The sequence below is a fragment of the Notolepis coatsorum genome (assembly GCF_963971535.1).
Source record: "Notolepis coatsorum genome assembly, chromosome: 7".
In the NCBI taxonomy this organism is placed as follows: domain Eukaryota; kingdom Metazoa; phylum Chordata; class Actinopteri; order Aulopiformes; family Paralepididae; genus Notolepis; species Notolepis coatsorum.
Genome location: NC_140171.1, coordinates 150,547,681 through 150,561,808, shown reverse-complemented (window position 1 = coordinate 150,561,808; position 14,128 = coordinate 150,547,681). Strand labels below are relative to the sequence as shown.

The window sequence follows — 14,128 nt, the reverse complement described above, 5'->3', positions numbered from 1 at the left end:
GACTGACTGCTCCACACAGTAACTCTTACAGACTGACTGACTGCTCCACAGTAACTCTTACAGACTGACTGGCTGCTCCTCAGTAACTCTTACATTGCATTAGGTCAGCAGTGTTCCTGGTGTAACGGAGGTCCGTGAGTAATATCCACAGTCACGATTATTACGTTTATAAAGCGATCCATATGTACTATAGTGTCTGTCGGGAGCCTTGCAACAATGTCTGACAGCCGGATGAATTTTATCGACGCACAGCCCCCACTTCCTGTTGTTCGAGTGTAACTCGCCCGACCATCCACCAGGCGGCGGTATTGAGCCGTCGTTGTATTGAGCCGTAGGGTCCAGCTGCAGCGTCGGAGGTGTATATATGAATTATGAATGCCATGGCGAAAAAATTTAATATTGATCTCAATAACGCTGTACAGCGAGATCTGGCGGTCAAAGCATGGCGGGCAATAACGCTTTACAGCGTGGATGGCGGTGGATGTGTTAAAAAGACACAGACACGTTACCAAGCAGTGAATTCGCCTCTTGGTATAGCGGTCTATGCTGTCGCCCCGCAGTGCGGCCGACCCGGGTTTGAATCTCCCTCGGGACATCGACGTTTAACACAACGCAGAGGAGTCACATACGATCGGTCACACTAGCTCCAAAAAGTACTGCCCATTGATTCATTAAAGCTAAATGACTGCTTGTGGCGTCACAAACGGCAACTGCTGTTTTAGGTTTAGCCCGAGCGGTCCGTCGGCCGACCGCAAATGACATCACGCCCTAATTCCATCTCTACAGACTGTATGAATTAATGCTGCTTTTTTTTTCTTCTTCAAATGTTAAAAGGTTAATCTGAAGACTTCAAACCCTGAACAAACGGCAAGGAGTACATTTTTGCCCCAGCGCCAAATCCATACAAAGTCAAAAGCAAAACCCATTGTCCATAATATGACCCGATTAGAGACGTCCCCCACAGAACAGGACCGGGTGACAACAGAATACTGTGAATCTGTCTGATTTCATATCATGTTTATTCTGCGTTGAAGATAAAAACAGAACATGGTAAGCTGAGGCATTCTGGGTACATCTGAGGACGAACAACTGACCAAACAATAAAGTTATACTTTTTGGGGGAGGGTTGAGGAAAACTCGAAGCAGGTTCCCGTCAGGCACAGATCAATCTTGACGTCTTGGAGGGAGAAAATATGGAACTGAACTGGTCTTCAGTGTCAAATAATCGAGTGCAAGGATGTAATGTCTAGTGCTGTTCGACTTGTTTACATTATGGCAGAGGTTTGTTAGCCGTGGACCCCATTGTTAAGCATTACTATGAGTACAATGTGAAAGAAACCCAATCATTTACTAAACATCCCTATGTGAATTTAAAACGGATTGACCGCTGCCTATAGGGGCTATAATATTCCTCTCATCACAAGAGAAGCACTACTTGTAGACCCAAGCTGGTAGGCATCCGACACCTCAAACTAGTTAATGCTGATCTTGAGACAATAATGAGATAAGAGATCCCAGATCAGAGAGTGAATTCAGTGTTTGATAAAGGTGAAAAAAAATAAAACACGGACTAAGATTTCATATGTGTCTGTCTTCCTGCTCAGAGATCCAACATCCAAGGGTTGATCATTACATTCCACATTCTTTGATTAAGGTAGAGGTTGTCAGGGACTTAGGAATAGAGAAAACAGCAGAGAATATACAGTTCATGAATATTCATACATTGAGAATAACGGCCTTGAATATTAATTTGTGGTTTGCCCATATAAGGACATGACTTCCTCCCGAGGTCCTCAGTGGATAGATGATTGAGCTTTGCTATTAAAAAAAAAAAAAAAAACTAAAAAACTAAAAACATTCTCTTATCAAAAAAACAAACGAAGGGATGAGAGAACGAATCCACATTAATCCAACGGGAACAAATCCAAATTAATCCAACAGCAAGTACCCGCCATTGTTTTTTTTTTAATGATTTGTCAAAACAAAAGCTTCTCTCCCAAGAGTTCCTTTCTCCACAGCGGAGGAAGAGGATCCAGTTTGTTTCTGAACGAGACGAGATTGCAAAGAACACGACAAACCCAAATAAAACTAAATGAAACAAGAAGGTCACGACCAGACTATGTACAGACCCTGAGCTGCGCCCGGATTCTCCCTTTTCTCACGCAGAGGAGAAGGGAATCAATCATTGTTTGTAGAAAACCAGGCGTTTGGTAGCGACAGACGGGAGAGGAGATAAGGAGAGCAGACGTCTCCATGCTCGCTGACACTTAAGTGCATCGGTGCCTCACTGCCAAACCTCTCGACGTCTTCTAGTGTTCATTCAAAATGTACAGGTTCACCATCGTAGAGACATCGTAGCAGCAGTGGAGGGGGGGGGGGGGGGGGGGGGCTGGGGTCGGAGGTCGTGGGGGACACTGCTGCCACAGAAGTCAGTCTGTAGAATTCCTTGTATCCCATATTTGGAATAGCTTTGATCTTTGAGAGACTGGGGGGGGGGGGGGGTACAGGGGTGAGGATGGGTATGAGGGGTGTCTGGGTGGGGAGGGGCTTTGGCAATCACACATAGACTCACACAATCACACAGACTCACACAATCACACAATCACACATAGACTCACACAATCACACATAGACTCACACAATCACACAGACTCACACAATCACACAGACTCACACAATCACACAATCACACATAGACTCACACAATCACACAGACTCACACAATCACACAGACTCACACAATCACACAATCACACATAGACTCACACAATCACACAGATTCACACAATCACACATAGACTCACACAATCACACAGATTCACACAATCACACAGATTCACACATAGACTCACACAATCACACAGATTCACACATAGACTCACACAATCACACAGATTCACACAATCACACAGATTCACACAGACTCACACAATCACACAGACTCATATAATCACACATAGACTCATACAATCACACAATCACACCAAGATTCACACAATCACACCTAGATTCACACAATCACACACAGATGCACACAATCACATACAGATTCACACAATCACACACAGATGCACACACAGATGCACACAATCACACACACAGGGCAGGGCAGGTTATCTCGGGGAGAGGGGCGTGGCTGTGGGGAAGGAGGCGGAGTTCCGTGGTGAAGGGAAGGGGGAGGTGGGCGAGAGGCGCCGGGGGCTCGCCAGAAGGTCGCCGTTGTGCAGTTTCCATAGCAACTCCTCGTTCTCCATGGAGAGGCGCTTGTTGACCTTGGACTCCTTCTGCAGGGTCTGGTGCAGCATCACCTGCTCGGTGGAGAGCTGCCTGCAGGGGGCGACAGAGACCACGTAGGCAGGTTAAAACACCCCCACATACACCCAGCAGGGGGCGACAGAGACCACGCAGGCAGGTTAAAACACCCCCACACATACACCCAACAGGGGGCGACAGAGACCATGCAGGCAGGTTAAAACACCCCCACATACACCCAACACAATAGAACACACTAGATTGGAATAGAATAGAGATGAATAGAGTAGAACAGAATAGATGAATAGAGTAGAATAGATGAATAGAGTAGAACAGAATAGATGAATAGAGTAGAACAGAATAGATTCATAGAGTAGAACAGATGAATAGAGTAGAACAGAATAGATGAATAGAGTAGAATAGATGAATAGAGTAGAACAGAATAGATGAATAGAGTCGAACAGAATAGATGAATAGAGTAGAACAGAATAGATGAATAGAGTCTAACAGAATAGATGAATAGAGTAGAACAGAATAGATGAATAGAGTAGAACAGAATAGATGAATAGAGTAGAACAGAATAGATAATAGAGTCGAACAGAATAGATGAATAGAGTCGAACAAAATAGATGAATAGAGTAGAACAGAATAGATGAATAGAGTAGAACAGAATAGATTAATAGAGTAGAACAGAATAGATGAATAGAGTAGAACAGAATAGATGAATAGAGTAAGTAAGTAAGTAAGTAAGTAAGTAAGTAAGTAAGTAAGTAAGTGATGTACATAAATATAACAACAAGAAAGATTAGAAAATACATAAAACAGGGTAGATGTGAATGACTATCCAGGCTACAAAAGCCCAGTTTAAAGGTAGAACAGAACAGAATAGAATAGAACAGAATAGGATGGAATGGTGTAGAACAGAAAAGAGTAGCGTAGAATACAATAGAATACAACAGAAAAGAACCAGAGCAGACAGAAGAAAGAGAGGATGGAAGAACCGACGGTGAGAACAGTCTAACCAGAACCACAAGGTACCTCTACCACACACACGCACACGCACACGCACACACACACACACACACACACACACACACACTCCTCAGAAAGGTGTGTTTGCTCAGGTGTCTACTAGGGATCTGCATCTCCATCACTGAGGCCGATGCGATGCGCATCTCGATACGGTGCCAACGATACGATACATTAACGATACATATGAAGCACCGGGCGATGCGATACGGATTCACCCCTGTTGAGATACGATACGATTCGATACGATTTGATTCAACATAATGCGATTCGGGGCGATACGATGCGATTCAACACGATGCAAAATAATTATACAATTTTATGGTATGACAGAGGATTTGGTTGTATTCCTTATATGCAGCTTATATTATGTATTATGTAAGACAATTTATATAAAAACTCTTGGGTGCCTAAGACATTTGCACAGTACTGTGTTTTCTATCCACTTTAGCTAAAAACACACACAATGTATATATACACACTACTGTGAGACAATAATAATCACACACAAAGGGATAATGGCTTATAGCAGACTTAATGATTTTATAATATTTCAGATAATGAAATTAAATGTTTATCATCAACTATCCAGTTAGTATTTATATTGTAACGTTTGGCCACTTTAAATCATTGAAGAGAGAGAGAGAGAGAGAGAGAGAGAGAGAGAGAGAGAGAGAGAGAGAGGAGAGAGAGAGAGAGAGAGAGAGAGAGAGAGAGAGGAGAGAGAGAGAGAGAGAGAGAGATTGAGTTTGAGCGTTCTGATGCTCCGTAGCTAACCACACCATGATGGCATTTAGTCAACAACACAGTGAACCTGGAGGAAGCGATATAAAGAAACAAATTGCCAATAAATGTGAAGTTATCTTTGAACCTGTTGTCAATATACCCCCCCCCCCTCCCCCCCCCCCATTTCCTCACTAATGGAACTGGTGTTGCAGAGTCACGTTAGTTAGTTAGATAGTTTAGCTGAACGGCTAAGTGGCTAACGTTAGCCAGCGGCTACTAACGTTAGCCAGTTGATCAATTCAATTCATGTCTCCTCCTCGACTTCCACTGTTTGTTGATAACTGTGACGCGGCTCTCGCCTTCTGTAGTAGCGAAGCAAAGATAGTATCTGCTGTGTGCAGTCAGTGCACTGCTGACAGAAGTGGATGTGGATGAGAGGAAATTATATGAATGAATCTGTTTTGACCGATGCAAAGACGCTAACAACAGATGCATCGCGAGTTCAACCTGAATTCTAGCACTTATTCCACCGGTGCACTCGCATCGCACTCGTTTATGCCGGTGCACCGATGCGAATCGGTGAATCTTAACGTCACTAGTGTTTACAGAGACCGGCTACATGGCCGGCGATTTCAACCAGGCAAACCTGAAGAGAGTGATGCCGTCCTTTTTTCAGCACATCGCTTGCTCCACCAGAGGGAAAAACACACTCGACCACTGTTATTCCCCGTTCAGAGCCGGCTACAAGGCAGTAGCCGCTCCGCCATTAACGGGGTCCACAAGCTCGAGCGACCACGACTCCATCTTGCTATTTCCGGCATATCAACAGAGATCACGTGACGCCGTCGTGTCACGTGAGACAAAGAAGTGGACCGACGAATCAGAGGCCACGCTCCAGGACGTGTTTACAGAAACGGATTGGGATATGTTCAAAGGAAGCGCCAGTGACGTCAGCGAGCTCGCAGACACAGTGGTGAGCTACATTACAACAATAGCCGATGGTATTGTCCCCAGAAAAACGGTGCGGATTTTCCCAAACCAGAAACCGTGGGTGGATAGCACTATTAGAGCAGCTCTGAACTCTCGTACCACCGCCTACAACCTGGGTAGAGAGTCAGGAAACATGGAGGAGTATAAGGCTTCAGTCTATACTCTACGCAAGGCTGTTAAAATTGCTAAGAGGACATATGCTGACAAACTGGAGACACAAATGGCACAAAACGACACAAGAGGATTATGGCAGGGACTGAAGACAATAACTGACTATAAAGTCAGCGCCCTCTCAATGGGGAGCGACGACGCCTCCCTCGCGGACAAGCTCAACATCTTCTACGCTCGGTTTGGTGTAGACAGTGGCGCTGCTGGCTCTCCGGCTAGTGACGTCACTGGCGCGCCGGCTGTTGTGGAGGGGGGGGGGGGGGCAACCGCGGGGGGGCGGGGACGCTCTCTCGTTGTCGGAACACAGTGTGAGAAGAGCATTTATGCAGGTGAACACCAGGAAGGCTGCTGGCCCAGATGGCATAACAGGACGCATACTCAAGTCCTGTGCCAACCAGCTGGCCCCAGTGTTCACCGCCATATTTAATCAATCCCTGGAGGAGTCAGTGGTCCCTGCCTGCTTCAAGATGTCTACCATCATCCCTGTACCGAAGAAACCCTCCCCAACATGTCCAAATGACTACAGACCGGTGGCACTCACCTCTGTGGTCATGAAATGTTTCGAGAGGCTGGTCAAGGACCACATTTGTGCCTCCCTCCCCAGTGATATGGACCCTATGCAATTTGCATACAGGACAAACAGGTCCACCGACGACGCGGTCTCCCAGGTACTGCACAGCACCCTCTCGCACCTTGACCGTCAGAAGGGGGGCTATGTGAGACTGTTGTTCATTGACTACAGCTCAGCGTTCAACACCATAGTCCCCACCAGACTGGTGGACAAGCTGATCGAGCTAGGTCTGAGCTCCGCCCTGAGCGCCTGGGTACTGGACTTTCTGAGCGAAAGACCCCAGGCGGTCAGGGTGGGGGGTCAGACCTCCAACACCATCACCCTGAGCATCGGGTCCCCCCAGGGCTGTGTTCTGAGCCCCCTGCTGTACTCACTCTACACACACGATTGTGTGGCCAAGTTCAGCTCCAACTCCATAGTGAAGTTCGCAGACGACACGGTGGTGGTGGGGCTGATCTCGGACAACGACGAGAAGGCCTACCGGGAGGAGGTTGAGGTACTGGAACGCTGGTGCCAGGACAACAGCCTGCTCCTGAACATTGGTAAAACCAAGGAGCTGATCGTGGATTATAGGAGAGGACAGCAGGAGACGCACACACCACTGATGATTAACGGGGCTACCGTGGACAGGGTGAGCAGCTTTAAGTACCTGGGGGTCCACATCTCAGAGGACCTGACATGGTCAACACACATAGACACAGTAGTAAAGAAGGCGAAACAGCGCCTCTACCACCTGAGACAGTTAAGGAAGTTTAGAGTATCGGGGAAGATACTCCAGTCCTTCTACTCAGGAGCTGTAGAGAGCATCCTGACCGGAAACATCACTGCCTGGTATGGAAACAGCACGGCACAGGACAAGAAGGCCCTACAGAGAGTGGTGCGCTCAGCCGAGCGTACCACGGGTATTGCACTACCCCCCCTGCAGGTTCTATACAACAAGAGGTGCAAATCCAGAGCCTGCAGGATAATGAAAGACCCTCACCACCCCAATAACAGCCTGTTTCAGCTGCTGAGGTCAGGCAGACGCCTGCGAACCCCAGCTACTAGGACAGAGCGGCTTAGGCTCAGCTTCTTCCCCCAGGCCATCAGAGCCATGAACAATGAACATTGAGTGCTCAGAACATTGAACTATCCACACACAAGCACACATGAACACACACACGACACGCACGCTGTGCACGCTCACACACGAGCAGCCACTTAACACTTTAACATGAGCGGGCACACACTCATGTCGCACACACGCACACTTATGGCCAAAGGAAAGGACACTTTAAATTAGAATAACAGGAACAGTGTATTGCACTACCAAAGCTAACTAGCATGTCCCATATGCTCTGTAAATAACTATGTACAGATACCGAGATGTCACTCCATGTTACCTGTTACCTGTTTACTGCACAATGTTGTTTTTTCATTTTTGATTCTATTATATGTTGTACCACTGTATTGCACATCGTTGCGGGCAAGACCACCCGCATTTCATTGTATACCTGTATGCCGTGACAATTAAAACTCTTGATTTGAGAGACACGTACCGGGACATGGCAGCGTGTCTGTCCATCCTGGCCCTGTAGTCTTCATTCTCCTGCTGGACCTTCGTCAGACTCTCCTCCAGCTTCACGTTACTCTGCACCTACACACACACACACACACACACACACACACACACACACACAGACACACACATGTACACACACACACACACGCACACACACACATGTACACATGCATACACACACACAATACATGTTTTCAGTAGGTTAAATACACATACGGTAACTTATATTAATAAATCCTCTACTGTATATGAAAAATGGGACTGGTATTTCTTGTTTGGTCAAACATGTGTGTGTGTGTGTGTGTGTGTGTGTGTGTGTGTGTGTGTGTGTGTGTGTGTGTGTGTGTGTATACGTGTATGTGTGCATGGGTGTGTGTGTATGTGTGTGTGTGTCTCTGTGTGTGTGTGCATGTATGTACATGTGTGTATGTATGTATGTTTGTATGTATGTGTGTGCATGTATGTGTGTGTACAGTATGTATGTATGTGTATGTATGTATGTATGTATGTATGTATGTATGTATGTATGTATGTATGTATGTATGTATGTATGTATGTATGTATGTATGTATGTATGTATGTATACATATGTGTATATGTGTGTGTACATGTGTGTGTATGTTTCAAGTTCAAGTTTCAAGTTTCAAGTTTCTTTATTAGTTGTCATACAGAAATACAGGATACTTTTGTATGAAATGCTTCTTTCTGTTTTGCTCCTGAGAGTGTGCTAGGTAAAAATAGATAATTATAAAAAGTATAATAAGTATAAAATAGAAAGTCAAGTACTTAAACAAGTGTAAACAAGACAAAAAAATGCAATATGTACAATATACAATGCAGAGTAGTTACAATACAATATAAATGGGATGAGGTAGCTTGTGGTGCCACCTTGTGGTGGTAAGGTAAGGTGCAAGGCTATGTGCAATGAGTTGCCAATAAATATAAATATAAAGTGTGTTAGTGTCTAAAGTGGGTGCTACAGTGAGTTGTTTATTTAAAGTGTGTGTGCTGTGAGTGTGTTTGATGGTTTGTTACATAGTGTTAATTGTCATTGAGCATCCTGATGGCCTGAGGATAGAAGCTCTTTCTGAGTCTCTCTGTGCTTGCCATGAGACTCCGGTATCGCTTGCCTGACCGCAGCAGTTCAAAGAGGCAGTTGTTTGGGTGACTAGTCTTTTATTATTCTCTTGGCCTTATTCTTACAACGCTTGTTGTAAATGTCTTGGAGAGTGGGAAGCCCACCTCCAATTGTGCGTTCGGCTGAACGGGCCACTCTTTGCAGTCTGCCACGGTCTTGTGCGGTGCTATTCCCAAACCAGGAGGTGATATTGCCAGTCAGGATGCTCTCTATTGTGCATGAGTAGAAGTTCTTAAGGATCTTCTGACTCACGTTGAACTTCCTTAGGCGCCTGAGGAAGTAGAGGCGTTGTCGTGCTTTCTTGACTACACTGTCAATGTGTGTGGTCCATGTCAAGTCCTCGGATATGTTGACTCCGAGGTACTTAAAACTGTTCACTCTCTCGACCGGTGCCCCGTCGATGCTGAGGGGGCTGTAGTCCCTGACCCCTGACCTCCTAAAGTCCACAATCATCTCTTTTGTTTTGGTGACGTTCAGGGAGAGGCTGTTCTCCTGACACCATCCCGCCAGAACCTCTACCTCTTCCAGGTAGGCCCTCTCATCGTTTGCAGAGATCAGGCCCACCACCATACACCATTATGTGTATATACTATATATGTGTGTGTGTGTGTGACTCACCAGCTTGTCCAGCTCCATCAGCTTCTTGTCCTTCTGGTGCAGCTGAGTGATCTTGATCTCCAGCACCACCTTCAGGCTGTCCAGCTCCTGCTGCAGGTACAGCGTGTGGGGGTCCTTCTGGGGGGGAAGAAGGAAGACAATTAAGACTACTTCATCCAATAGGGTCCAGTTGCAGACCCGGAGCCAAAGCCAAGCCTATAACGTGCCGGAAGAAGCCCCTGGCTGCCGCCCAAGGTCCCCTAATGCATTTTAGGTAGCAACTGTTCTGCCTCCTTAAAAACTTTTATATTTGACTGACACCGAGCCTCGCCCATCGGAAGTGGCCCGTAGGTTTGATTAGCTGTCGATAGCTATCTGACAAAACACAGACTTTCATCGAAGATGGAGAAACGTAATTACAAGGTAAGCTTTATTATTATTATATTATTAGAAAAAAAAAGCCATTTTTGACAAATTGACAAGTACTCCTACAAGTGCATTGGCTTAAGCATGGCCAACATTACCCTAATATTGATTATATTTGTGCGCAATACCACTGTAACCCTGTGCAAAGTGACTGTTTCTGACTGAGACTTTCTATGTCAGTAATGCATATGTAGCACGGTTTTTGTTGTGTGCAACAGAAATATTACTTGTCCTATTATTGTCCCTTATTTGGAGAGATTAATGCACAAAAGAGCTGTACTGGCATAACAGAAATTACTGGCATAACAGAAATTAAGCCTGTTTTACAAATCGCTGAAAACACTGGTGTCGACTGATTTCTTCTGCAGTTTATTATTGCATTTACTATCTCTTAGAGCAATAGTAACACTTATCTAAAAGCTGTAAATGTTTATGTAATGCCATTAGATTTGAAACACATGTTACGCATACAACCCAATAACTGAACTATGTTTTTATTTGTTACCCAGTGTCTCAAAATACTCACTTGATCACCACTTTTAATGGCTCAGGATAAGATGCAACACCATTAAAAAGTAATGTACAATCAATAATACACACTTTCATCTAAATGTTCTACAGTGGACGGGAGACGAGGCGAGTCACTGGAGTGTGACGTACAGAATAAGAATCTGTACATAAAGCATTACCTGAGTGAGACATGAATTAGTCTCAATTAGTAGAGAAGATAAAAATTGTCGTAAAATCCATAATGCACGCTTTTCTGGTTGCCAGAGGCTTGAGGTGCTTGAGGCTGCCAGCCAGAGGCTTGGTCACTTTCCTTCAAATTGTGGTAAAATCCCTAATTGACACGAGGCTTGAGGCTGCCAGAGGCTTGGCACGTGAGAGGCTTCTCCGGGTCCGCAGCAGGACCCTACTCACTTCATCCGTTCTAATGAGTTCCATTTCCCGCCAGCAGGGGGCAGTCATACACAGTGATTGGTTTTCTTATTTACCAGACTCTTGTCAGCCAGGATCTTCCTCCGCTCCTCTTCACCCCTCAGTCTCTCACCCAGAGCCTCCTTCTCCAACGAGAGCTCTGCTAGTTTCTCCTGGAGAGAGAGAGGGGGGGAGAGAGAGAGAGAGGGAGAGAGAGAGAGAGAGAGAGAGAGAGAGAGAGAGAGAGAGTGAGAGTGAGAGTGAGAGTGCGAGTGCGAGAGAGAGAGAGAGAGAGAGAGAGAGGGGGGGGGGGAGAGAGGGAGAGAGGGGGGGGAGAGAGAGGGATATAGAGAGAGACAGAGAGGGGGGGGAGAGAGAGAGACAGAGAGTGAGGGAGGGGGAGGAGAGAGAGGGAGGGGGGAGAGAGAGAGACAGAGAGGGGGGAGAGAGAGACAGAGAGACAGAGAGATAGACAGAGGGAGAAGAGAGAGACAGAGAGAGAGACAGAGGGAGAGGAAGGAGAGAGACAGAGCGAGGGGGGAGAGAGAGAGAGAGAGGGGGGGGAGGGATAGAGAAAGAGACAGAGAGGGGGGGAGAGGGATAGAGAGAGAGACAGAGAGGGAGGGGGGAGAGAGACAGAGAGAGAGGGAGGGGGGAGGAGAGAGGGGGGGGGAGAGACCGAGAGAGAGGGAGGGGGGAGAGAGAGAGAGACAGAGAGGGGGGGTCAGAGAGAGACAGAGAGACAGAGAGAGAGAGACAGAGAGAGAGACAGAGGGAGAGGGAGGGGGGAGAGAGACAGAGTGAGAGGGAGGGGGGAGAGAGAGAGGGAGAGGGGGGGGGGGAGAGGGAGAGAGGGGCAGAGAGAAACAGAGAGACAGAGAGAGAGAGAGACAGAGAGAGAGGAGGGTATATTAGATTAGATCAACCAATACAGATTATTTGAGTAGAGCCCAGTTTATGGAAGGTGTTGAGCCACCAGAAGGTGTGTGTGTGTGTGTGTGTGTGTGTGTGTGTGTGTGTGTGTGTGTGTGTGTGTGTGTGTGTGTGTGTGTGTGTGTGTGTGTGTGTGTGTGTGTGTGTGTGTGTGTGTGTGTGCGTGCGTGCGTGCGTGCGTGCGTGCGTGCGTGCGTGCGTGCGTGCGTGCGTGCGTGCGTGTGTGTGTGTGTGTGCGTGCGTGCGTGCGTGTGTGTGTGTGTGTACAAGGTATCTTACAGATAGAGAGGCTTCAGTCTCCTTTAGTGTTCTGTCCAAGTTCTCCAAGTCAGTCTGCTGCCTGCTCTTCAACTCTGGAGAGAGCACACACACACACACACAAGCAGACACACAAGCAGACACACACACATTTTGTTTATTTTTTAAATCAATGGGTGAAATAACATCACAGGAAACTGAGATAAGAATGATTATGATAATAATGATTAGGATCGTCTCTTGACCCCTAGTAAAAAGATTAAACCTGAAAACATATCACTGTTGAATTTGGACAGTGTAGCCTCTCGAGTTACAAGGTCAACAGGCCTCTGCAATGTGCTGTTGTTACTGGTGTTGTTATTCATGTGCTGTTGTTACTGGTGTTGTTATTCATGTGCTGCTGTTACTGGTGTTGTTATTCATGTGCTGCTGTTACTGGTGTTGTTATTCATGTGCTGCTGTTACTGGTGTTGTTATTCATGTGCTGCTGTTACTGGTGTTGTTATTCATGTGCTGCTGTTACTGGTGTTGTTATTCATGTGGGTGTTGTTACTGGTGTTGTTATTCATGTGCTGTTGTTACTGGTGTTGTTATTCATGTGCTGCTGTTACTGGTGTTGTTATTCATGTGCTGCTGTTACTGGTGTTGTTATTCATGTGGGTGTTGTTACTGGTGTTGTTATTCATGTGCTGCTGTTACTGGTGTTGTTATTCATGTGCTGCTGTTACTGGTGTTGTTATTCATGTGCTGTTGTTACTGGTGTTGTTATTCATGTGCTGCTGTTACTGGTGTTGTTATTCATGTGGGTGTTGTTACTGGTGTTGTTATTCATGTGCTGCTGTTACTGGTGTTGTTATTCATGTGCTGCTGTTACTGGTGTTGTTATTCATGTGCTGTTGTTACTGGTGTTGTTATTCATGTGCTGCTGTTACTGGTGTTGTTATTCATGTGCTGCTGTTACTGGTGTTGTTATTCATGTGCTGCTGTTACTGGTGTTGTTATTCATGTGCTGTTGTTACTGGTGTTGTTATTCATGTGCTGCTGTTACTGGTGTTATTCATGTGGGTGTTGTTACTGGTGTTGTTATTCATGTGCTGTTGTTACTGGTGTTGTTATTCATGTGCTGCTGTTACTGGTGTTGTTATTCATGTGGGTGTTGTTACTGGTGTTGTTATTCATGTGCTGCTGTTACTGGTGTTGTTATTCATGTGCTGTTGTTACTGGTGTTGTTATTCATGTGGGTGTTGTTACTGGTGTTGTTATTCATGTGCTGCTGTTACTGGTGTTGTTATTCATGTGCTGTTGTTACTGGTGTTGTTATTCATGTGCTGTTGTTACTGGTGTTGTTATTCATGTGGGTGTTGTTGTTATTCATGTGCTGCTGTTACTGGTGTTGTTATTCATGTGCTGTTGTTACTGGTGTTGTTATTCATGTGCTGCTGTTACTGGTGTTGTTATTCATGTGCTGTTGTTACTGGTGTTGTTATTCATGTGCTGTTGTTACTGGTGTTGTTATTCATGTGGGTGTTGTTACTGGTGTTGTTATTCATGTGCTGCTGTT

At 45.8% G+C, this 14,128-nt stretch overlaps 1 protein-coding gene across 1 annotated transcript in view; it reads right to left on the bottom strand.

Annotated features, from left to right (window-relative positions):
* Positions 1–1,369: 1,369 nt before the first annotated feature.
* Positions 1,370–14,128, bottom strand: part of LOC311231808 (microtubule-associated tumor suppressor 1 homolog A-like) — a gene marked incomplete at its 5' end in the record, with an annotated part of 109,323 nt that continues 96,564 nt past the window's right edge. The window contains 5 exons of the mRNA XM_084318432.1: positions 1,370–3,327; positions 8,275–8,372; positions 10,054–10,170; positions 11,454–11,549; positions 12,589–12,662. Of these exons, the coding sequence (XP_084174558.1) occupies positions 3,114–3,327; positions 8,275–8,372; positions 10,054–10,170; positions 11,454–11,549; positions 12,589–12,662 (599 nt within the window). The 3' untranslated portion in view covers positions 1,370–3,113. The remainder of the gene's footprint in view (positions 3,328–8,274; positions 8,373–10,053; positions 10,171–11,453; positions 11,550–12,588; positions 12,663–14,128) is intronic.